Source organism: Nomascus leucogenys, chromosome 15 (assembly GCF_006542625.1).
Source record: "Nomascus leucogenys isolate Asia chromosome 15, Asia_NLE_v1, whole genome shotgun sequence".
In the NCBI taxonomy this organism is placed as follows: domain Eukaryota; kingdom Metazoa; phylum Chordata; class Mammalia; order Primates; family Hylobatidae; genus Nomascus; species Nomascus leucogenys.
This window is the reverse complement of record NC_044395.1, coordinates 17,405,872-17,428,598: the sequence shown is the minus strand read 5'-3', so window position 1 is coordinate 17,428,598 and position 22,727 is coordinate 17,405,872. Positions and strand designations below refer to the sequence as shown.

At 50.1% G+C, this 22,727-nt stretch overlaps 1 protein-coding gene across 21 annotated transcripts in view; it reads left to right on the top strand.

Moving 5' to 3' along the window:
- The window catches only part of CEP164 (centrosomal protein 164), a 94,507-nt gene that overhangs the window by 60,872 nt on the left and 10,908 nt on the right, over positions 1–22,727 (top strand). For 13 of the 21 annotated variants that reach the window (XM_030794782.1, XM_030794774.1, XM_030794787.1 and 10 more), the window contains 16 exons: positions 1,868–1,956; positions 2,891–3,118; positions 4,052–4,198; positions 8,434–8,643; positions 11,200–11,331; positions 11,422–11,638; positions 12,649–12,726; positions 12,919–13,050; positions 13,421–13,543; positions 14,721–14,864; positions 15,290–15,373; positions 15,493–15,561; positions 15,916–16,091; positions 16,423–16,549; positions 16,911–16,972; positions 17,452–17,674. In XM_030794782.1, coding sequence (XP_030650642.1) covers positions 1,868–1,956; positions 2,891–3,118; positions 4,052–4,198; positions 8,434–8,643; positions 11,200–11,331; positions 11,422–11,638; positions 12,649–12,726; positions 12,919–13,050; positions 13,421–13,543; positions 14,721–14,864; positions 15,290–15,373; positions 15,493–15,561; positions 15,916–16,091; positions 16,423–16,549; positions 16,911–16,972; positions 17,452–17,674 — 2,241 coding nt within the window. Of the gene's footprint in view, positions 1–1,867; positions 1,966–2,890; positions 3,119–4,051; positions 4,199–8,433; positions 8,644–11,199; positions 11,332–11,421; positions 11,639–12,648; positions 12,727–12,918; positions 13,051–13,420; positions 13,544–14,720; positions 14,865–15,289; positions 15,374–15,492; positions 15,562–15,915; positions 16,092–16,422; positions 16,550–16,910; positions 16,973–17,451; positions 17,675–22,727 lie in introns of all 21 variants that reach the window. The other 8 variants (XM_030794779.1, XM_030794776.1, XM_030794777.1 and 5 more) reach the window with 8 other exon arrangements.

Below are 22,727 nucleotides of genomic sequence, written 5' to 3'. Positions count from 1 at the left end.
GTATTTCCCCCGAGGATCCCCTTTTCTCTGTCAGTGGGGATAGTTCAGTTTCTCACAGAAATACAGGTGAAACAAGAAGGCAGAGCCCGGAAAGCTGTGGTCTGCAGCCAGCCCTCCTATCTGCTGCCTTTTTTCTTATGGTGTATGGCTGATAGCCCCGGAGTCCTTTCTGACTCAGGGCTCATCCCCCTATTTTTATTACTATCACCCCACTTTATTACTCATCTTATATTTTAGTTTGTTAAATGGAGTGGGCCTGTCACCTTGACAGGTGAGAGAGGGAGATATTTGATGAGCATGGTGTGGTCTGTAGGGGAAGACAAGTTGTGAGTTGCACCCTAGAAGGGGAAAGAGGTGGGATGGGAAAGGCTGCGTGCCCTGCCATTGTCTGCAGGCTCTGCCCATGCTGATGTGATGAGGAGTGGCAGCCCTGGCAGGGAGCCCTTCTGCTGCAGGCACCAGGAGGTACTCACAGGCAGCATTTCTATTTTTAATGTAATTTGGGGGAGCTGGGTTTTAGTTCAAGCCCTGCCCTTCCTCACCCATCCAGATGGCAGGGTTAGCCACAGCTGCTGGAGCTTAGGCTGCCAGTGGAGAGGTGTGGGGGCTGTGGGCACAGGGCTGGGGACCCTACTGGGAAAGATGGAGTGAGCTGTCTCCCGCCCCACCTCTCCTGTTGACCTTGTGTCCCAGAACAGACGGGGCTCCTGTTGGTGTGACAGAAGGAGTGCAGGTCCTAGGATGGGGACTGGCACTGGCAGTCTTTTCTTTTTGTTTTTTACCTTAGGCTGGGGGAGAGGGAGAGGAATGTGGGAAGAGGAGCTAACATTGATGGCGTGCCTTCTTTGGGTCACGAGTTGGGCCTTACGTATATGAGCTGATTTAATCCTCACCAGAAGCCCTGTGAGTTGCAGTTTGCTATCCCATTTTATACAGTGGAGGAGACAGACTTCCCAGGCAGGAAGAGCTAGAACAAAGAGTTGATCCCAGGCTGACTACCCTACTGTACCCCTGTGGAAAATATTTGAAATGATCATGAATATTTCTCCCCTCCAGGCTGGGTGACAGAGTGAGACCTTGCCTCAAAGAATAGTTCTTCCTGCCTCCTTTTTTTTTATTTTTTTTTAACCAACTTGCTAAATGTCACTAGTCACCCAAGCTTTAAAATGAGATTTTTGTTCTGTTTTGTTTTATTTTTGATGGATGATGTAATTGCTGACTGGGAAGGGGGCATCATTGTCTGCCGATGGGGCCAGGGTGCTTGGGGGGGCCCTGAATGTAGCGAAGGAGCACTTTGTCTTCCTTCAGGTGCCAGGTGGTGCCCTTTTTGTCTCGGGCACAGCTGTCTCTCTCATTCTACCAGGACTCCATCTCTCCAGGACTTATCCTTTCTCACATGCTTACCTGTGGCCCCTGATTCTGCCCTCTTAATTTCAGCACCCTTGTAATTCACTGGCCCTGCTAATCTGGGCCTCTGTGGATTTGGGGTACTCATGAATTTCTCTGCTTTCTCTGCACAGCTCACAGTGCAGGCTTCCAGCAGCAGGAGGCAGGATTTTCTTTTTCTTGTGTGTTCTCCTTTGGCCTCTGGCTCCTGACTCTCTGTGTAGTGGCTGTGGTCTTCTGCCACATCTTCCCCAGGCCTCAAGGCTGACCCAGGGAGCAGCTGTGAGCCTGGGGGCTTAGCCAAAGCTTGGGGAAGCTTCACTGTGCAGTAGATCAGCCTTCTGTTCTACGTCCCATATGGTCCCATCTTCTGGAGAGCAACTTCTCAGTGCTTTTGTTGAAGCTTGAGAGCCAGCAGGAGGATGGAGGGACCCAAATGCAGTCCCTCCAACACAAACTTTTTATTGCTTCTCTCCTACAGGCCCAGCAACCACTGGGAATAGACGACAAGGATGACAGCCAGTCCAGCCAAGATGAGCTGCAGAGCAAGCAGTCCAAAGGCCTGGAGAGGTACCATAGGTGGGAGGCTATCCCCAGGGGTGTGCCTTCAGGGTGGTGTGGACTTGGGCAGAATTCTTGGCTTTGGTGGCTGGCCTGGCTCAGTGTACACTTGCTTGACAGCAGGTTATGAACTGGCTGGATGGCCTTGCAGGGTCTGTGTGTGCACATGCGTGTGTATATGTATGTGCGCGTGTGTGTACTGGCAATGTGTGTATATGTTTGCATGCATGAGCAGACCCTTTGATTCTTCACCAAGATGGGAATGTGAAGTGCCACTGAGTGCAATTGGCAGGACTCTGGGCACCATTGTGGGGCCAGAGCTGATTAAGCTGTATGTGCGCTGGGTTATGGGCCAGGGCTGAAGAAACCTTGTGGAGGTCTGGAGGAGTCGCATTGGAGGGTTGGTACTGCAACTCAGAGCTCTGAGCCAGGGCCCTACCACATCAGAAATGGCTGCAGCTATCTGTGAGAGTGCAACTGTGTATGATGTGACAGGGGCTCTCAGCTTCTCAGGCCTGAGCCCCATGACAAGGGCTGCCACCCTAGAAGGGGAAGGAGAATGGTCATTTCACTTTTGGACCTGCAAAAACTATCCATGACAGCTTCATGCATTTTTCTAGTTTGACCTCTTGAGTCTGGCTTCTCTTTTTCTCCCCACTTAGTTCTTCCACCCCTCCCTAGCCCCAGTGATGGTGAGCTCTGGGGATGGGTATACTTGTGAGTGTGTCCTGCCCTTACCCCTGAACCAAGCAGAGGCAGCATAGGGACCCCTGTGGAGCCTGACTCCAGTCTAGGTAAAAAGAGGGCTCAGGAGGGAGTCACTCCTTCCCACATGTGTGGCTGCTTTGCCCTGCTGTGGCTCTCCACGGATGGATGTGGGGGTGGGGCTGGAGCATAACCCAGGAGGAGGCAACGACCTAGGTCCACACACTGTACTCCCCAGTTCTCTTCCCGCTCCTCAAATGGAGGGGCCTGACTCTGCTGCTCTGCCTGGCCTGACCAGGTTATCTCCTCCACTTCCACACGAGGAGCGGGCCCAGAGTCCCCCTCGCAGCCTGGCCACCGAAGAAGAGCCCCCCCAGGGCCCCGAGGGGCAGCCCGAGTGGAAGGAGGCAGAGGAGCTTGGGGAGGACTCTGCAGCCAGCCTCAGCCTGCAGCTGTCCCTCCAGAGGTAAGGATGAGGGGTGGCGGCTGCTCTGCGTGTAGTGGGTATGTGTGCTAGTGCTGAGAGAGATGGGGTTGGGGTTGGCTTGGGGAGGGAGTGGGGAGCTGGGGGGGTTTGTAGCCTCAGCAGCAGCAGCAGCAGCAGCAGCAGCAGCAGCAGCAGCAGCAGCAGAGGCTCTGCTTAGTGTCCCATGGGAGCTGGATATGAGGAAATGTGCCTCTTGCTAGTCCTCAGTCTACAGCTGAAATCAAGGTATGTGGTCTGATTAGAGGAACTTAGAAACTTGAATAAGGAGGTGTCTCTTTTGTCACAGCTGCCTCCCTGCAAGGGGCTGGAGCAGAGACTGGTATCACCCTGGCTGCTCCATTCCTGCCAGGGAAGCCCTTTCTCTAGTCCCCTCCCTACCAGCACCCTGTTTCCAATAGTCATCCTACTTCTAGTCATTCAGCAACCCCAGCTGGAGCCCTGTTATGTGCTCGGCCCAGGGAGAGGGAAGCCCAGATCACTCTGGGTCCAGCTGAGAGGACCTTTTTTTCCTAGCCTACTCCAGAGCGTGGTGGACATTTGCTAGTTCTCTGTCCCCCTAGCGAGAGAAAGATGCTGGTCTTAGAATTCACTGGGTTGGAATGAGTCACTAGGGAACCTGAGCAGCACTGATGTGCAATCAACAGCATCCACTGAACACCTGCTGTGTACGGAGCTCCTGGGGTGCCATAACCATCCTGCTTCCATTGAGAGGCAGGAGTCTCTAGTCTTTGGTGCAAATAATTCAGGGAGAGGAAGGGCGGGGAGAGGGAGGTTTAAGACCCGAGGTAGGGAAATTGTTGGGGCTGTCTCTCTTGTCTCTGTCACATAGCTCTTTGACCCCAAATGGTGTGCGTCTTAAGCCTCTTGCTTTCTTACTGGCTTTAACACAGTTGTTTCCTTACTGCTATCAAGGGAGCAGGCCCCAAGCCCACCTGCTGCCCACGAGAAGGGCAAGGAGCAGCATTCCCAGGCCGAGGAGCTGGGCCCTGGTCAGGAAGAGGCAGAGGAGCCTGAGGAGAAGGTGGCGGTCAGCCCCACCCCGCCAGTCTCTCCAGAGGTGTAAGGGCCAGTTTTGCGTGTCTGTCCCTGTCCTCCACTGCGTGTGGGCTGCTTCAGTGCCTATTCACTCTTGGGTGGTGGGAGGTGGGGCTCAGGCTCTAGCCAGGGTTTAGTGTGTAGGGAGATTAAGCATATCCTTGGTGCTCTGTGTGCGGCCTTGAGAGCCCCACGCAGGTGTGACTCATCCTTACCTGGGGTTAGCTTTGGTCCCTGGGGCTCTTGGTCAGGACTTGAGGTACAAGGGCAGATGAGGGGGTACCTCCTGGGTCATTTGCTAAACTTGTTAAATCATGTTTCCTGTTTACCAAGCACCGTTTTTCTCTTCAAAAATGTTGTTGAGGTATGCATGTACACTGCAGTACATAGGCCTAAAGTGTACAGTTCAGTGAAAGTTTGCATCTGTGCACACTGTTTAACGGCCACTCAAACAGGGAATGTCTCCATCCCTTGAGGAAGTTTCCTCGTGCCTCTCTCAACCCACCCACCTCAGGTCTTCACTGTTCTGGCCTCTGAGCTCCAAGTTCTGGCCAAAGGGTCATTTTTCCAGTTCTCCACTTCACATAAATGGAATTATATAGTATACAGGATTGATCTTTTGTGCTTGTGTTCAAAGCTCAATGTGTTTTTGTGACTCACCTATGTCGTTGAACCAAGTACTTCTAAAATTTAGAAATTGTTTAGCTTTTCTCCTTCCATTCTCACCCTTCCCCTTCCTACTCATTTTTCAGATGAGGAAACTGAGGCTCCGAGAAGTGAAGGGATTCATCTAAGGTCACATCGCTAGTCAGTGGCAGAATTAGAACTAGATTCTAGTCAGGGCATGGTGGCTCACGCCTGTAATCCCAGAACTTTGGGAGGCCGAGGCAGGTGGATCACCTGAGGTCAGGAGTTTGAGACCAGCTGGCCAACATGGCGAAACCCCGTCTCTACTAAAAATACAAAAATTAGCTGGGTGTGGTGGCGGTTGCCTATAATCCCAGCTACTTGGAAGATGGAGGCAGGAGAATTGCTTGAACCTGGGAGGTGGAGGTTGCAGTGAGCCGAGATCGTGCCACTGCACTCCAGCCTGGGCAACAAGAGCGAAACTCTGTCTCAAATAAAAACACTAGATTCTAGTCACTAGAGCCCTAGACTTCTGACTTTAGTCTGCAGCCACTGTTCCTTTTCTCTGCATGGAGAAAGACAAGGATCAGTACTTAAACATTTTCCCTTCGGTGAACTGACCAGGTCTAAAGGATTTGGGACTGACTCATGAGAAGAGACAGGTTTACACACACATTACTCACAGCAAGTTCATGCACACATTACTCAGAGCTGGCAGGGCACGTGAGCTCAGGATCTCGTGTCGTCACCATAACATTGCAGGAGTGGTGTAGGGAAGGGGTGGTCACGTCTTTCAGATGGTGATATATCCTACAATGAAAGCTGACCTGGAGGAATTATACGGCTTTCCTGTCACCTTGGTGGCTGTGGTTAGCCAGTTCAGGATGCTTTCTATGAGGACAGGAGGTGGGTGTAGTTCAGAGAGAGGAGGATTGGGCAGAGGTCAGAGGGGTGTCTTCCCAGGACCTCTAGAGGGAAGCTTGGGCAGCAGGGCTCAGTTGGGGCCTTGGCTTCTCCAGCTCCTCACCAGTTGCCTTGGCTGATTCATTCCCTTGCCTTGTGTTTCTCCCGCCATCCCAGCGAGGCTGCCCCTGCTAGGGTCTCAGAGATACTTGACCATGCAGTTTCAGTTTACACCATCCCCTTAGGAAATGCCTTCTGTTCCTTTCCTGAGTCTCTTCAGGCCCATCGCTTCCTTGTTATTAATCTTTGCAGCTGTATCAGGAATGGATGGGTTGTCTAGATTTTGTGGGAGTGGCTGTGTCTGTCAGCTTCCAAAGGTGTAGTTAAGTTGGATCTGAAGGGTTAGGAGCAGAGGGCAGGCTAGAGGGAGCAGGTAGGGCCAGGAGGCAGCATGTGCCACTCACTGAATGCTTTCTGGCCAAGGACAGGACTAGGAAACAGGAAGATCCTCCCCGTGTCATGCCAGCATCTTTCGTGAGGATTTGCAGAGAAGAGGGTAAAAGAATCAAAACCACCAAGTTGAGTATGAGAGGAGACATAACTTTTGTGGTAGTACCATGAAAACCATTTCACAGTGTTCCTAGGTGCCGTTTCCCCGCCCTCCGCTCTCCTTCTTCCCTGTTTCTCTCTGCTTTCCCTTCTTGCTTTCTCTCCCGTATCTTTGAGCTACTTGGTGGCCAGCCTGAAATGATTATGCTCCTGCAGAGCCTCCCCTTTGTCACTCACTGTAGGAAACTGGGTCCCACTGATTCTGATACCTGAGGAGTTGGCCTAGAAATCAGAGCTGTTTCTTCCCCTGGAGTCCTCAACTTCCCAATCATGTCATGGACCTTTCAGGCATTGTTTACTGCCTTGGACCTGAGCTAGCAGTTTGGGCTACTAGACCTTTAAAACAGAGCGAGGGAGAAGAGGTCCACTGACAGACAGCCCAGGTTGCCTCTGTGCAAGTTCACTGGTGCTCATAGCCTGGGCACATGCCCCACACGGTGTGATACCCCATCTTTCCACAGCATCTGTCCCTAGGGCTCCACATAGCTTGCAGCCTGCAGTAGAGAGAGATGTTAAAAGGTACCATCTCAGGGAAAAAAGATGTTTTCAGCCAAGGTTGGAAATGAGTTGGAGGGTTGATGAGGCAGAGAGCTGTGGGGAAGGCTCTTTCTGAAGGCAGGATTCTCAGAGGAGGTGGCAGCCACATGTCTTATATATGCATTAGTTGGGCTGTGTCAGGGGACTGAGAGGAAGCCAGACTTTGGAAGGAAGGAGGAGATGGAGTTGGGAGCAGAAAATAATTGAAGGCATAGGCTCAAGATCATTTCTGGTCCGAGTTATGATTTTAGGAAAGGGGAAACGAAAGGTCTTTATGATAATTCAGAGACGACAGTAACCTGTCCTGTCTTCCTCTCTCTCTCTAGTCTCAAGGTGCTGCAATGGGATTCCTAAGCCCTTGTTTTCCTCTACTGTTCTAATCTGATCCTGCCTGCTGCTTTCCATCTGCAGCGGGGCTCGAGCTGGAGGGAGAAGGGGTTCTGAGTCCCCAGCAGGGAGGACCAGCTCCCCTGTTTGACTCTTGCCCAGCCCTCTTTGTTTTGGGTCATGCCTGCACTTTCCGCTTAGGTTGACTGAGCCACCGTGCCAGGCCTGCAACAGCCTGAGTGCTGTGCGAGGAGGGTGTGTGGTGAGGCCACTTTCCACCGTAAGATTGAGGGACCTGGACGTGCAGACACATTCTGGCCTTTAGGAAAGTCACTCTGGGAGGCAAAATGCTTTATCCTGCTCATGCTTTCCTCATGCTTTATCCTGCTCAGAATGTTCTCAGGATTCCTCTTTGGGCATTTCCTTGAAGAACCAGAAAGCAGGCAAAATAACAGTCCTTATTACTTTATACACATCTTTTTAATGGATACCATTATTCCTGATCTCACCACCCTCTTATGCATCCAGGTCTCTGAATTCCTTTTACTCATTTCTAAACATTTAATTAACTCTAAGCAGACGAAAATGTGCCCCCATGGGTAGACAGGGAACGTGGCACTTAATATGCACACTTGCTACATTTTTTGGCTTAGGGGAGCATCTTCTCCTGGCCCCCTTGGTGGTGTGATAGGGGAGCTTCCTATTCCTGGGCCTTTCTGGACTGTTGTAGTTCTCAGAGCTAGGAGACCTGCTGCTGCTTCTTTCATGGGCCCACATACATTGGCCACTACTCAGTTTGGGAGGCAGAAAGCAGTCTCTGGGGACTGTTCCCAAATTGCTGCCATGAGCCTTAAGTAGCAGGCAGAGCTCTAATGGGGAGGTGGTAACGGGGCTATGAGCCATTCTAGGAAGGAATCCATTAGGGACAGAGCTTCACTCTCTCCCTGCTGCTGCCTGCTCTTGAGCTGCAGCTTCAGATTTTGATCTTGGGCCACAACCTCGTAAGTCTGCTGAGAGCCTGCTAGGGGCTACCCTTCTCCCTAGGCTCTTGGGGCCTTAAACAGCCACAGTGGGGCTTGTCCTATGGAACAAGCATTGACTGTATCTCTTGCCTGCCCTTGGGTGACATGTTTGACTCCTGATTGTGGGCCCTCCATTAGGATTCCATTTGTGATGTTCTGTATCCATTCTAACCTGGATGCAGAGGTGGGTAGACATTAACCTTGTGATGATATGCCATTCCCCACCCATGGTAGGCGATCCACAGAGCCTGTGGCTCCCCCAAAACAGCTCTCAGAGGCTGCACTAAAGGCCATGGAAGAGGCAGTGGCCCAAGTACCCGAGCATGACCAGAGGCACCTGCTGGAATCGAAGCAAGAGAAGATGCAGCAACTGCAGGAGAAGCTGTGCCAAGAGGAGGAAGAGGAGATCCTCCGGCTTCACCAGCAGAAAGAGCAATCTCTCAGGTCCTGCCCTTCCCCTTAGGCATGCTTCCTGGGGCCTTTCAGGGATGTGAGGAGCCAGGGACACCCTCTCAGCCTGGGGACCACTGGGATGCCTATGGTTCTACCAAGACCAACTAAAGTTGGGAAACTTTACCCAACAATTTCTGCTTATATCTCATTGGTTATACCTAGTTGCAGAGAACACTGGGAAATGTAGTCCTTTAGCTGATCTCTTTACCCAGTAGAATAAAAGCAGGGTTCTGTTGGTAAGGAAGAAAGGGAGAATGGATATTGAGCTGTTAATGAGCCATCTGTCACAGTCCCAGGATGGGAAAGGCACTACAGAAAGGTGTTAACATATTTCATTTACTTGGCAATTTAACTAAAGGCTAAGTCTTGTCCTCTTGTACAGAACATCCAAGAGTGGTAGAAAATTACTATTTTTAGATGATACCTAGCAAAGTATATATAAAACATTTATGCTTAATTTAGAGAAAATAAAACAGAAAACCAACATACAAGTACTGGGAAAGTCGGAGCAATCTCTCATGAGCCCAAGGCAGGAAGCACTGACATAGGGTCTGTCCTTACATCACATCCTTGTGGGTCCTCCACCAGGGAGCATCCCAAAGAACAGACACCTCCAACCCCCTAGCATCCTCCTCTTCCAGCCAACTGAGAATTGGGGCAGGGGCCCACCCAAGCAGGATGTGACTCACCTTAAGGTGCGGCGCCTTGGAGGAAATCCTGGCGTTGTGTCCCTGCCAGCCCACCAGTCTCCTCCCCTCTTGCTGGCCGCCCTGAGCTTGGCTGACTGTGCTTTCCATCTCTCTTCCAAGGCCCCTGACTCCAGAGGCCCTCTTAGGTTGTGGGGAAGACTGGCATGCCAAAAATGTCTTGATTTATGGCCTAGAACATAGTAGTTGCTGAACAAATGGTAGCAATTACTTTTCAGTTGAAATCAATGCACATTGAGGCATTCTTGACTAAGTGATTTCTCTGTGGACAGTGCCTTGCCGGGCTTCAAACTAGTTCATCACCAGAACCTGTTTCTGTTTATGCCCAAGCCTTTCTGAGGAATGGGCTCTCCTTCCCTCTGCTGGGACCTTCCATGTGGTAGAAGTTTCTGGAAGCCACAGCTGATCTTGTAACAAATATTTCTGGAATGAGAAGGCAGGCAGGCTGGCCCTTAGTTTCTTTCACTGTAAAATGAAGGGATTGGACTTAAAACTTCTAAAGTCCTGCCAGCTCTAATACTGTGTTGTTGTGTGTAAAATTTAGCCATAGGACAAACAGAAAAGGTTTCTCGGGAATCTAGAAGGGAAGATTTTTACTTAATTCAAATTTTCTGTCTCTCTTTTTTTTTTTTTTTTTTTGAGACAGAGTCTTGCTCTGTCGCCCAGGCTGGAGTGCAGTGGCTCACTCGGCCCACTGCAAGCTCCGCCTCCTGGGTTCATGCCATTCTCCTGCCTCAGCCTCCCGAGTGGCTGGGACTACAGGCGCCTGCCACCATGCCTGGCTAATTTTTTTTTTTTTTTTTGTATTTTTAGTAGAGACGGGGTTTCACTGGGTTAGCCAGAATGGTCTCGATCTCCTGACCTGACGATCCGCCTGCCTCGGCCTCCCAAAGTGCTGGGATTACAGGCGTGAGCCACTGTGCCCGGCCAAATTTTCTCTCTTAATGGAAGAAAGTAATGGTGTTAGTATCTTGAAATAGGAAAGAATCCTAAGTCTTTTTTTGGCTTTAGGATTTGCTACAGAAGCTTTTCAAAGGAATTGTCTTCTGAATCATGTTTTTCCTAGACTTGAATCCCCTGAGCGCACAGCCTCTGCCTCCCAGGTTCCAGCAATTCTTCTGTCCCAGCCTCCCAAGTAGCTGGGACTACAGGTGTGTGCCACCATGCCGGCTAATTTTTGTACTTTTAGTAGAGACGGGGTTTCGCCACTATAGCCAGGCTGGTCTCGAACTCCTGACCTCAAGTGATCCACCTGCCTCGGCCTCCCAAAGTGCTGGGATTACAAGCGTGAGCCACCAAGCCCGGCCAGTAGTTTGCTTCTTGAAGCAAAGGGGAGTTCATGGTCACTTCGTGATCCTGGGAGGTATTATGGGAGGCAGCCATGGACCTAGAGACTGAGGTTAGACTCATCTTTAAGATTTAGGAAGCTTTGACTGGGCGCAGTGGCTCACACTTGTAATCTCAGTGCTTTGGGAGGCTGAGGCTGAAGGATCACTTGAGCCTAGGAGTTCGAGACCAGCCTGGGCAACATAGCGAGACTCCATCTCAACAATTAGCTGGGTTTGATGGTGCATGCCTGTGGTCCCAACTACATGGGATGCTGAGGCGAGAGGATTGCTCAAGCCCAGGAGTTTAAGGCTGCAGTAAGCCGTGATGACACCACTGCATTCCAGCCTGGACAACAGAGCAAGAACCTGTTTTCAAAAAGAAAAAAAAAAAAAGATTTAGGAAGTTTCTTAGGCAGGCAACAGGGCTATTGGCGGCTGAGAGCCATAGCTTATGAATAGAAGAGAGACCCTTGTGGTTTCTCTGACAGCCTGGCCTTTCTTCTCCATCTCAGCTCCCTGAGGGAGCGGCTGCAGAAAGCCATTGAGGAGGAGGAGGCCCGGATGAGAGAGGAGGAAAGCCAGAGGCTATCCTGGCTCCGAGCTCAGGTCCAGTCCAGCACACAAGCAGATGAGGACCAAATCAGGTAAGTGTGTGCTTACCTGTGAGCTGCCCAGCCCTGCGGAGGTGACCCCAGGGTGCACAGGACCGTTCCCGTTCTACTCTGTCCACCCAGGGCTGAGCAAGAGGCTTCCCTGAAGAAACTGAGAGAAGAGTTGGAGTCTCAACAGAAGGCTGAGAGGGCCAGCTTGGAACAGAAAAATAGGCAAATGCTGGAGCAGCTCAAGGAAGAGATAGAGGCTTCGGAGAAGAGCGAGCAGGCTGCCCTGAATGCTGCAAAGGAGAAGGCTCTGCAGCAGCTGAGGGAGCAGCTGGAAGGGGAGAGGAAAGAAGTGAGCCAGTCAAGTGGAGACCTCACCCTCTGACCTGTGTCTGGGCTGCCTGGGGAGGGACTGAGTGCACAGGGAGAAGAAGGGCAAGTCTCGGGTGGGCGTGCAGGCTGGGGAGCCAGGTGGAGCGTAGGTCTCACACACAGACAGGCATGGGAGACAGCGAGGTGACCACCTGGGCCCATTACTCCATATGGACCAAATCGGCTCATGGCAGGGCAGAGGATGCAGCAGGCACCACGAGGCCCCTCCAGGGTCAGGCTGGATGGCAGTGGTGGCTGGAGGTTGTCAAGCAGAGAAACCTCAGAGGCTTGAGGGGGAGTGTCCTATGGATTTGAGGAAAGCTCATGACTGAAAGAGATTTAGCCAGACCAGAGGTTTTGAGACAAGGGCGCTCTGTCCCTCACTGTCTCTGAGGGACAGCTGCAAGGGCCTCACTCTGCACTTCTCTCTCCTTTCTTAGGATGAGAGGCTAGCAACGTAGCAGGGATTTTCTCTTTATCCATACTCCCTCTACTCCAGTCAGATGGTGGGCTTCTGAAGGTTTTAGCACAGTCTCTCTGAGCACTTGTAGTACAGTGCACGTCCCTACTCTTGCTATAGTGTTTTCCATGTCTAATAGCTGCAGCTTTGCACCTCACCAAAATAAAAAGAAAGTTCTACATGGCCTGACTTAATGACAGCATCCAACCTGGCCCCCCTGGCTTGGATCTTATTTACCAGCATGAGCACCATCTGTGGACCTGTGGCCTAGTCTAAAGGCAGGGGGTGGGAGCAGAGAGCCGAAACTTACTGAAATGCCCCTCTCCTCTGACCTTCACGTTCCTGTTCATTTGCCAGTTGTAGACTTCAGGGGCTGAGTTATTTCGGAGGAACAAAGATGTGCTGCGCTTCCCCGTGTTTCCCTTGACCCTGATCTCGGGGGGTTGGGGGTCAGTAGTCTTCCTGACTCTGCCTCCCACCATGATCAGTACCTGGCCAGCTTCCCTCACAGTCCCTTTGCTCCTCCCCAGGCTGTGGCAATGCTGGAGAAGGAGCACAGTGCTGAGCTGGAGCGGCTCTGCTCCTCGTTAGAGGCCAAGCACCGGGAGGTGAGATGCAGCATCCTGGGCCCCCTTCATGGCTGATTAGCGGAATTCAGCCCCATCCCTGGCTACTAGGCAGCGAGCCTCTCCCTCCAGCCCCGGGGGATGGGTGCCACGTCCTCAGAACACATCCCCACACAGCAGCTGTACAGTCTGTCTGAGGGTCACACTCCCCTGTGTGTGCGGGGGCCTCCTCAGGTGGTCTCCAGCCTCCAGAAGAAGATAGAGGAAGCTCAACAGAAAGAGGAGGCCCAGCTGCAGAAGTGCCTTGGGCAAGTGGAGCACAGAGTTCACCAGAAGGCTTATCACGTGGCTGAGTATGAGCACGAGGTGAGTGCTGCTCTGTGTCTTCCACAGTTGTGTGCGCCTGTCGTGGACTCCCTTACAGTCAGCTGAGCCGTCCTAGCCTCAGTGGCCTCCAGTTTGCTTTGGATGGTCAGCTGGGGTTAGCATTTCTGCTTCCATTTTTATGCTTTAGTTCCCTTGAAGCCAGGTACTCCTCCAATCTGATGCCCCTGTATGCATGTGGGGAGGGAGTGTTGGGGTATGGCTGTGTGCTGACCATGGTGTCATGGCTGTGTGATGTCCATGTGTTGTATGTGTGGGGGGAGATGGGGGAAATGTGTGTAAGACATAAGCAGGCCCTGAGTGCTGGTCCACCTCGGTTCTTCATGCCACATCCCTGCCATCTCTCCTGCAGCTCAGCAGTCTCCTGCGAGAGAAGCGCCAGGAAGTGGAAGGGGAGCATGAGAGGAGGTTGGACAAGATGAAGGAGGAGCACCAGCAAGTGATGGCTAAGGCCAGAGAGCAGTATGAAGCTGAGGTAGCTTGGCCACATCCCCTGTGCGCATGCACACACATGCACACACATGGACTCGCACCCCGGGGTCCTTCCCACCTGGCTGTGGGGCAGAGGAAGGGGATAAACTGTGGTCAGGAATTGTGGGAGGTTTTCCATCCTGATACCCTGCCATGATGATGTTTTTTGCCTCTTTTATTAAAGCGTGAGAAAAACCTCCACCTAATGAGGGGCAATTCCACTTTTATCAGGCAGGCTGCACTTTCTTCTGATAGTAAAAAGAACCCCCACACATTGAGCTTGTACTGTGTGCCAAGAACTGTTCTGAGCTCTTTATCTATTTTAACTCATTTAGTCCTCACACTAGCCTTAGGAAGGATCTACTATCATTATCTCCATTTTAAAGATGAGGACACTGAGACTTGGAGAGTTTAAGTAGCTTCCCAAGATCACACCCAGCTAATAAGTAGAAGAGCTAGGATTCAAGCCCAGGCTGTCTGACTCCAAAGCCTTCAGTTTCCTCACTGCAACGCCATGTCACCAGGGTTCCTCAACATCTTGGGACACCAAGAAATAGACTGGCAAGAGCCAAGTAATACTGATATTCTCCCTCCCCATTTTAAGCCTTTGGCCTTAAGGTAGGAAAGTTCAGCGACTTGAGTGTACCCAAGCTGGCCTGCCTTGCTCACATTAAGGGTGAACAATGAGTGGGTAGAGGGTGGCTGACGGTAGCCCACAGCAGGGCCCCTGCAGGGCGTTAAGACTACTGCTCCAGTAACTGGAACCAGTATCCCAGACTCTTTCTAGATCTTTCCCAGGGCAGAAATAGCAGTCCCATGATGAAATTTGCCACATGCCACATCCCTTCCCCCCAACCAATTATGACCTTGCTGAAGAATAGTGATAATTTATCAGTGACCTCTCATTCCTTAAGGAGGAAAAGTTGTATATGGTGGAGCCATAGGAGAGCCAGAGAGGGAATCTGTCGTGGTATCTGGCCAGCCTCTGCTTCAGCTGTAGGCTTGCTGGGGCCAGGGCCGGTGCTGTGCTTGTAACCCTCCTCTTCTCCAAGAGCTGGCTTTAGGGAGCCGACGGTGTCCCTGATCTTACTGACGCAAGGCTGCAGGGCTGGGGGAGCTGTGATTTTTGTGGTGGAAGGGGCCGCCACAGCTTCCCACGAATGGGTCCACCCTCCTTGCAGGAGAGGAAGCAGCGGGCTGAGCTTCTGGGGCACCTGACTGGAGAGCTGGAGCGCCTGCAGAGGGCCCATGAACGAGAACTGGAGACTGTGAGGCAGGAGCAACACAAGCGTCTTGAGGACTTGCGGCGCCGGCACAGGGAGCAGGTGAGGGGTCTGGAGCAGGGTGAGCCCACTGTGACCCCTCCATGCACAGTAGGAATGTGCTGGAAGCAGACGCATGGCCCCAGCAGGTTGAAGCCTGACAGCTTCTGGAGTAAGAGTCTCTCACTGGCCATCTCCAAGCTGGGGCATCCTTGCTATTTTGTTTTCTGGGCCAGGGAACACACTCAGGATTAGAACTAGAGGTCAGCCCCTGTAAGGCATTGGGGTTGGCACTTTGCGTCTCCTTGCCCCAGCGGGAAGTAAACAAGGTGTGGAGCCTTCCTGGGAGGCTGCAGGGGCACACAGCGAGGAAGCCTGAGCCCAGAGTGGAGGTTGCGGTGTGGCATGGTGGGTTCTGGAACCCTCTCCTGCCCCTCAGCTAATGCCTTACACTCTTTCTATGCTTATGTGTTTCTCTTTCTGGGCAGGAAAGGAAGCTCCAGGATTTAGAGTTGGACCTTGAAACCAGAGCTAAAGATGTCAAGGCCAGATTGGCTCTGCTGGAGGTCCAGGTGAGGGATCTGCAGGAGTCCTTGACCTCAGAGTCACAGCTCCTCTAGCAGAGGGCAGGCTCTGCCCCTCAGACCTGGGCTCTCCAGCCAGCCAGAAAATCCTGTCTCTTCCCTGTAAGGAGGAGACCGCCCGGAGGGAGAAGCAGCAGCTGCTTGATGTGCAGAGGCAGGTTGCTCTGAAGAGTGAGGTTTGTCTCCCTGTTTTGTCCTCCCTCCTGTTTTTCCTCCATTTCGTGTCTTTCTTCTCCCTGTCCCCACATTTTGTTCATCTGATCTGTCCAGGGCACTGGGGTTCCAAACTCTGTTGGCCAGTATTCCACAAATAGTGCCACTCTGTGGACCCCACTTGGGAACCTCAAGGGAGTGGGGCTGTGGTGGGACAGGAGCCTGAACACCTCTTGACCTCAGAGGTGGTGACTTCAGTGGCTCTGAGTTCATCCCCAGCCTGTCCTCCTTTGGCTTCCCTACCCTCTAGTGCTGTCTGCTCCCTGCCTTCTCCCTGTGCTGTCTCTGGGTGCTTCTATCTTTCCTTTTGCCCCTAGGAAGCCACAGCCACCCATCAGCAGCTGGAGGAGGCACAGAAGGAGCACACCCACCTGTTGCAGTCAAACCAGCAGCTCCAAGAAATTAATGATGAGCTGCAGGCCCGCAAGCTGAAGCTGGAGTCCCAAGTGGATCTGCTGCAGGCTCAGAGCCAGCAACTGCAGAAAAACATCAGGTGGCGTGGGCACCCTGCACTTAGCCCCGCTGGCTGCCTCCTGCCTGCCCTCTGACCTCTGCTGCTTGTGTCATAGCCCAGTTAATAGGGAGAGGTGGAGTCCCAGCTTGGGAGCTAGGCAGAAGAGCCTGTGGCTACATTTTGTAGGGAGTTGGGGTTGTTAAGATTCTGTGAAAAGCAGGGTATCTCTGGTGCTATTATTCGTGCCTCAGCCCTTCCTCAGGGACTTTGACGGATGGGAGTGAGGGGGTGGAGATGGTTCTGACCCACTTCACCCCTCCCCCACATCCCCAGCCACCACCCTGCCTCTCACTCCCCTTTCCTTCCACAGCAGCCTGGAGGCTGAAGCTCAAAAGAAGCAGCACCTGTTGAGAGAAGTGACAGTTGAGGAAAATAATGCTTCCCCACATTTTGAGCCAGATCTCCACATTGAGGACCTGAGGAAATCCCTTGGGACAGTGAGCTGAGGGCTGGGGGCTGGGGCACCAGGATGGTGTGGGGCATTGGGAGGGGCTGGGCCTCAGGGGAGTACTTCCAGAGGGGACAGTTCATCAGGAGGGGTGGAACCTCAGAAGGGGAGGAGTATAAGATGGGCCGAGGCATCAGGAGGGGCTGGCTCTGCTCTCTATGGGACCTGATCTGTTCTTATTCCCAGCTACCAGTCATCTCCACCAGTCAGATGATATCTATAAGTAAACAGTGCCTGGCAGCTGGAGAGCCATTTCCTTGTCTAGACCACTAGGAGGGGCTTTGGGGTCTTGAACCTGCAGGGTGTCTCTTTTGCTACACTCAGTGGACTTTTCTACCATGTGTCCCTAGAACCAGACCAAAGAGGTGTCTTCTTCTCTCTCCCAGAGCAAGGAAGACTTATACTTGGACAGGTGAGTTCCCATAGCCTGTCTTATTTGAGGTTAGGGTACCATGAAGGGGGGTAAGTGAGTACCTGCATTATAGAGCTTGGGTGAGCTGAAGTGAGGAGACAGTGATCACCAGTGGGGCTTAGTTCATGGGGAAGGCTCCAGAGGATTAAGGAATCTTCTCTGGCAAGCCAGGAAACTGCCCACTGTGACCTTTGACATGGCATTCTCCTCTAGTGGAGAAGCAGATTGCTGGAAGTGTCTGGTCATCTATCTGGAGGCCCCAGGCCCGATCCCTCAGAATCAGGGTGGGGGCACTGTCAGTCCCAGGCACTGTGCACTGTGGGTATTGAACAGTGGCATCCCTGCACTCACAGTGCCCAGCCCCAGCCCAGCAGCTCTGGTCTGTGCTCAGGGTGGGCATCTGCTGGGGAAGGGGCTGTGTGACCCATAGCAGAGTTCTTAGAGGCTTCTGTTTTCCTTCTTCAACTCTCCTGCTCCAGCCTGTCCTCCCACAATGTCTGGCACCTCCTCTCTGCTGAGGGGGTAGCCCTCCGTAGTGCCAAGGAGTTCCTTGTGCGGCAGACACACTCCATGCGGAGGCGGCAGACAGCTCTGAAAGCTGCCCAGCAGCACTGGCGCCATGAGCTGGCCAGTGCACAGGAGGAGGCCAAAGACCCACCAGGCATCAAGGCCCTGGAAGATAGGCGCAAGAACCTGGAGAAGGTCAGGAGCTTTGGGAAGGGCCTGCCAGCCCTGTGTGGGGGAGGCAGGGGGAGTCAGCAAAACAGTCCTTTGGGCTCCCCCTCAGTTGGTCATTCTCGGGACTCCATGAGAGTGGCCACCTTGGCCCTGGGTCACTTATATTTACGTGGCAATGCATAGCATGCAAACACCTTTTCAAGTAGTAAATAATTTGAAGCTTATGATAACACTATTAGTCCATTTTCATGCTGCTGATAAAGACATACCAGAAACTGGGAGGAAAAAGAGGTTTAATTGAACTTACAGTTCCACGTGGCTGGGGAGGCCTCAGAATCATGGCAGGAGGCGAAAGACACTTCTTAAGGCGGTGGCAGCAAGAGAAAATGAGGAACAAGCAAAAGCAGAAACCCATGACAAACCCATCAGGATCTCATGAGACTTATTCACTATCATGAGAACAGTATGGGGGAAATGGCTCCCATGATTCAAATTATCTCCCACCAGGTCCCTCCCACAACATGTGGGAATTATGGGAGTACAATTCGAGATGAGATTTTGGTGGGGACACAGAGCCAAACCATATCATTCCACCCCTTGCCCCTCCATATCTCATGTCCTCACATTTCAAAACCAATCATGCCTTCCCAACAGTCCCCAAAGTCTTAACTCATTTCAGCATTAACCCAAAAGTCCACAGTCCAAAGTCTCATCTGAGACAAGGCAAGTCCCTTCTGCCTATGAGCCTGTAAAATCAAAAACAAGCTAGTGATTTTCTAGATACAGTGGGGGTACAGGCATTGGGTAAATACAGCCATTCCAAATGGGAGAAATTGGCCAAAACAAAGGGGTTACAGGGCCCATGCAAGTCCGAAATCCAGTGGGGCAGTCAAATTTCAAAGCTCCAAAACGATCTCCTTTGACTCCATGTCTCACATCCAGGTTAAGCTGATGCAAGAGGTAGGTTCTCATAGTCTTGGGCAGCTCCGCCCCTGTGGCTTTGCAGGGTACAGCAATGCAGCTGAAGGCAAACACTTCCCGGCTGCCTTCACAGGCTGGCATTGAATATCTGCAGCTTTTTGAGGTGCACAGTGCAAGCTATTGATGGATCTACCATTCTGGGGTCTGGAGGATGGTGGCCCTCTTCTCACAGCTTTATTAGGCAGTGCCCCAGTAGGGACTCTGTGGGGGCTCTGACCCCACATTTCCCTTCTGAACTGCCCTAGCAGAAGTTCTCCATGAGGGCCCCACCCCTGTAGCAGACTTTTGTCTGGGCATCCAGGTGTTTCCATACATCTTCTGAAATCTAGGCAGAGGTTCCCAAACCTCAATTCTTGACTTTTGTGCAGCCCCAGGCTCAACACCACGTGGAAGTTGCCAAGGTATGGGGTTTGCACCCTCTGAAACCATGGGCCAAGCTGTACCTTGCCCCCTTTTAGCAATGGCTGAAGTGGCTGGGATTTAGGGCACTAAGTCCCTAGGCTGCACACAGCATGGGGACCCTGGGCCTGGCCCACGAAACCATTTTTTCCTTCTAGGCTTCTGGGTCTGTGATGGGAAGGACTGCCATGAAGACCTATGACATGTCCTGGAGACATTTTCCCCATTGTCTTGGGGATTAACATTCTGCTCCTTGTTACATATGCAAATTTTTGCAGTTAGCTTGAATTTCTCTTCAAAAAATGGGTTTTTCTTTTCTTTTCATTTTTTAATTATACTTTTAAGTTCTGGGATACATGTGCAGAACATGCAGGTTTGTTACATAAATATATACGTGCCATGGTGGTTTGCTGCACCCATCAACCTGTCATTTACATTAGGTATTTCTCCTAATGCTATCCCTCCCCAGCCCCCAACCCTGACAGGCCCTGGTGTGTGATGTTTCCTTCCCTCTGTCCATGTGTTCTCATTGTTCAACTCCCACTTATGAGTGAGAACATGCAGTGTTTGATTTTCTGTTCCCGTGTTAGTTTGCTGAGAATGATAGTTTCCAGCTTCATCCATGTCCCTACAAAGGACATGAACTTATCCTTTTTTATGGCAGCATAGCATTCCATGGTGTATATGTGCCACATTTTCTTTATCCAGTCTATCATTGATGGGCATTTGGATTGGTTCCAAGTCTTTGCTATTGTGAACAGTGCTGCAATAAACATACGTGTGCATGTGTCTTTATAATAGAATGGTTTATAATCCTTTGGGTATATACCTAGTAATGGGATTGCTGGGTCAAATGGTATTTCTGGTTCTAGATCCTTGAGGCATCACCACACTGTCTTCCACAATGGTTGAACTGATTTATACTTCCACCAACAGGGCAAAAGCGTTCCTGTTTCTCCACATCCTCTCCCAGCATTTGTTGTTTCCTGACTATTTAATGATCGCCATTCTAACTGGCGTGAGATGGCATCTCATTGTGGTTTTGATTTGCAGTTCTCTAATGACCAGTGATGATGAGCTTTTTTTATGTGTTTGTTGCCCACATAAATGTCTTCTTTTGAGAAGTGTCTGTTCATATCCTTTGCCCACTTTTTGATGAGGTTGGTTGTTTTTTTCTTGTAAATTTGTTTAAGTTCCTTGTAAATCCTGGATATTAGCCCTTTGTCAGATGGATAGATTGCAAAAATTTTCTCCCATTCTGTAGGTTGCCTGTTCACTCTGATGGTAGTTTCTTTTGCTGTGCAGAAGCTCTTTAGTTTAATTAGATCCCATTTGTCAATTTTGGCTTTTGTTGCTATTACTTTTGGTGTTTAGTCATGAAGTCTTTGTCCATGCCTATATCCTGAATGGTATTGCCTAGGTTTTCTTCTAGAGTTTTTATGGTTTTAGGTCTTACATTTAAGTCTTTAATCCATCTTGAGTTAATTTTTGTACAAGGTGTGAGGAAGGAGTCCAGTTTCAGTTTTCTGCATATGGCTAGCCAGTTTTCACAACATCATTTATTAAATAGGGAATCCTTTCCCCATTGCTTGTTTTTGAAAAGAAGGTTTGTGAAAGATCAAATGGTTGTAGATGTGTGGCGCTATTTCTGAGGCCTCTGTTCTGTTCCATTGGTCTATATCTCTGTTTTGGTACCAGTACCATGCTGTTTTGGTTACTGTGGCCTTGTAGTATAGTTTGAAGTCAGGTAGCATGATGCCTCCAGCTTTGTTCTTTTTGCTTAGGATTGTCTTGGCTATACAGGCTCTTTTTTGGTTCCATACGAAATTTGAAGTAGTTTTTTCTAAGTCTGTGAAGAAAGTCAGTGGTAGCTTGATGGGGATATCATTGAATCTATAAATTATTTTGGGCAGTATGGTCATTTTCACAATATTGATTCTTTGTATCCATGAGCATGGAATGTTTTTCCATTTGTTTTTGTCCTCTCTTACTTCCTTGAGCAGTGGTTTGTAGTTCTCCTTGAAGAGGTCTTTCACATCCCTTGTAAGTTGGATTCCTAGGTATTTTATTCTCTTTGTAGCAATTGTGAATGGGAGTTCACTCATGATTTGGCTCTCTGTTTCTCTATTTTGGTGTATAGGAATGCTTGTGATTTTTGCACATTGATTTTGTATCCTGAGACTTCGCCGAAGTTACCGATCAGCTTAATTAAGGAGATTTTGGGCTGAGACGATGGGGTTTTCTAAATACACAGTCATGTCATCTGCCAACAGAAACCATTTGACTTCCTCTCTTCCTATTTGAATACCCTTTATTTCTTTCTCTTGGCTGATTTCCTTGGCCAGAACTTCCAATACTATGTTGAATAGGAGTGGTGAGAGAGGGCATCCTTGTCTTGTGCCGGTTTTCAAAGGGAATGCTTCCAGTTTTTGCTCATTCAGTATGATATTGGCTGTGGGTTTGTCATAAATAGCTCTTATTATTTTGAGATACGTTCCATCAATACCTAGTTTATTCAGAGTTTTTAGCATGAAGGGGTGTTGAATTTTATCGAAGGCCTTTTCTGCATCTGTTGAGATAATCATGTAGTTTTTGTCATTGGTTCTGTTTGTGTGTTGGATTGCATTTATTGATTTACGTATGTTGAACCAGCCTTGCATCCCAGGGATGAAGCCGACTTGATTGTGGTGGATAAGCTTTTTGATGTGCTGCTAGATTCAGTATTTTATTGAGGATTTTCACATCGATGTTCATCAGGGATATTGGCCTGAAATTTTCCTTTTTTGTTGTGTCTCTGCCAGGTTTTGGTATCAGGATGATGCTGGCCTCATAAAATGAGTTTGGGAGGAGTCCTTTTTCTATTGTTTGGAGTAGTTTCAGAAGGAATGGTACCAACTCCTCTTTGTACCTCTGGTAGAATTCGGCTTTAAATCGTCTGGTCCTGGGCTTTTTTTGATTGGTAGGCTTTTAATTACTGCCTCAATTTCAGAACTTGTTATTGGTCTATTCAGGGACTCAACTTCTTTCTGGTTTAGTCTTGGGAGGGTATATGTGTCCAGGAATTTATCCATTTCTTCTAGATTTTCTAGTTTATTTGCATACAAGTGTGTATAGTATTCTCTGATGGTAGTTTGTATTTCTGTGGGATCAGTGGTGATATTCCCTTTATTATTTTTTATTGTGTTTATTTGATTATTCTCTTTTCTTCTTTATTAGTCTGGATAGCAGTCTATCTATTTTGTTAATCTTTTCAAAGAACCAGCTCCTGGATTGATTGATTTTTTTGAAGGGTTTTTTGTGTCTCTTTCTCTTTCAGTTCTGCTCTGATCTTAGTTATTTCTTGTCTTCTGCTAACTTTTGAATTTGTTTGCTCTTGCTTCTCTATTTCTTTTAATTGTGGTGTTAGGATGTCGATTTTAGATCTTTCCTGCTTTCTCCTGTGGGCATTTAGTGCTGTAAGTTTCCCTCTAAACACTGCTTTAGCTGTGTCCCAGAGATTCTGGTACCTTGTGTCTTTGTTCTCATTGGTTTCAAAGAACTTACTTGTTTCTTTTTTTTTTTTTTTTTGAGACAGAGTCTTGCTCTGTCACCCAGGCTGGAGTGCAGTGGCACGATCTTGGCTCACTGCAAACTCCGCCTCCCAGATTCAAGTGATTCTCCTGCCTCAGCCTCCTGAGTAGCTGGGATTACAGGTGTG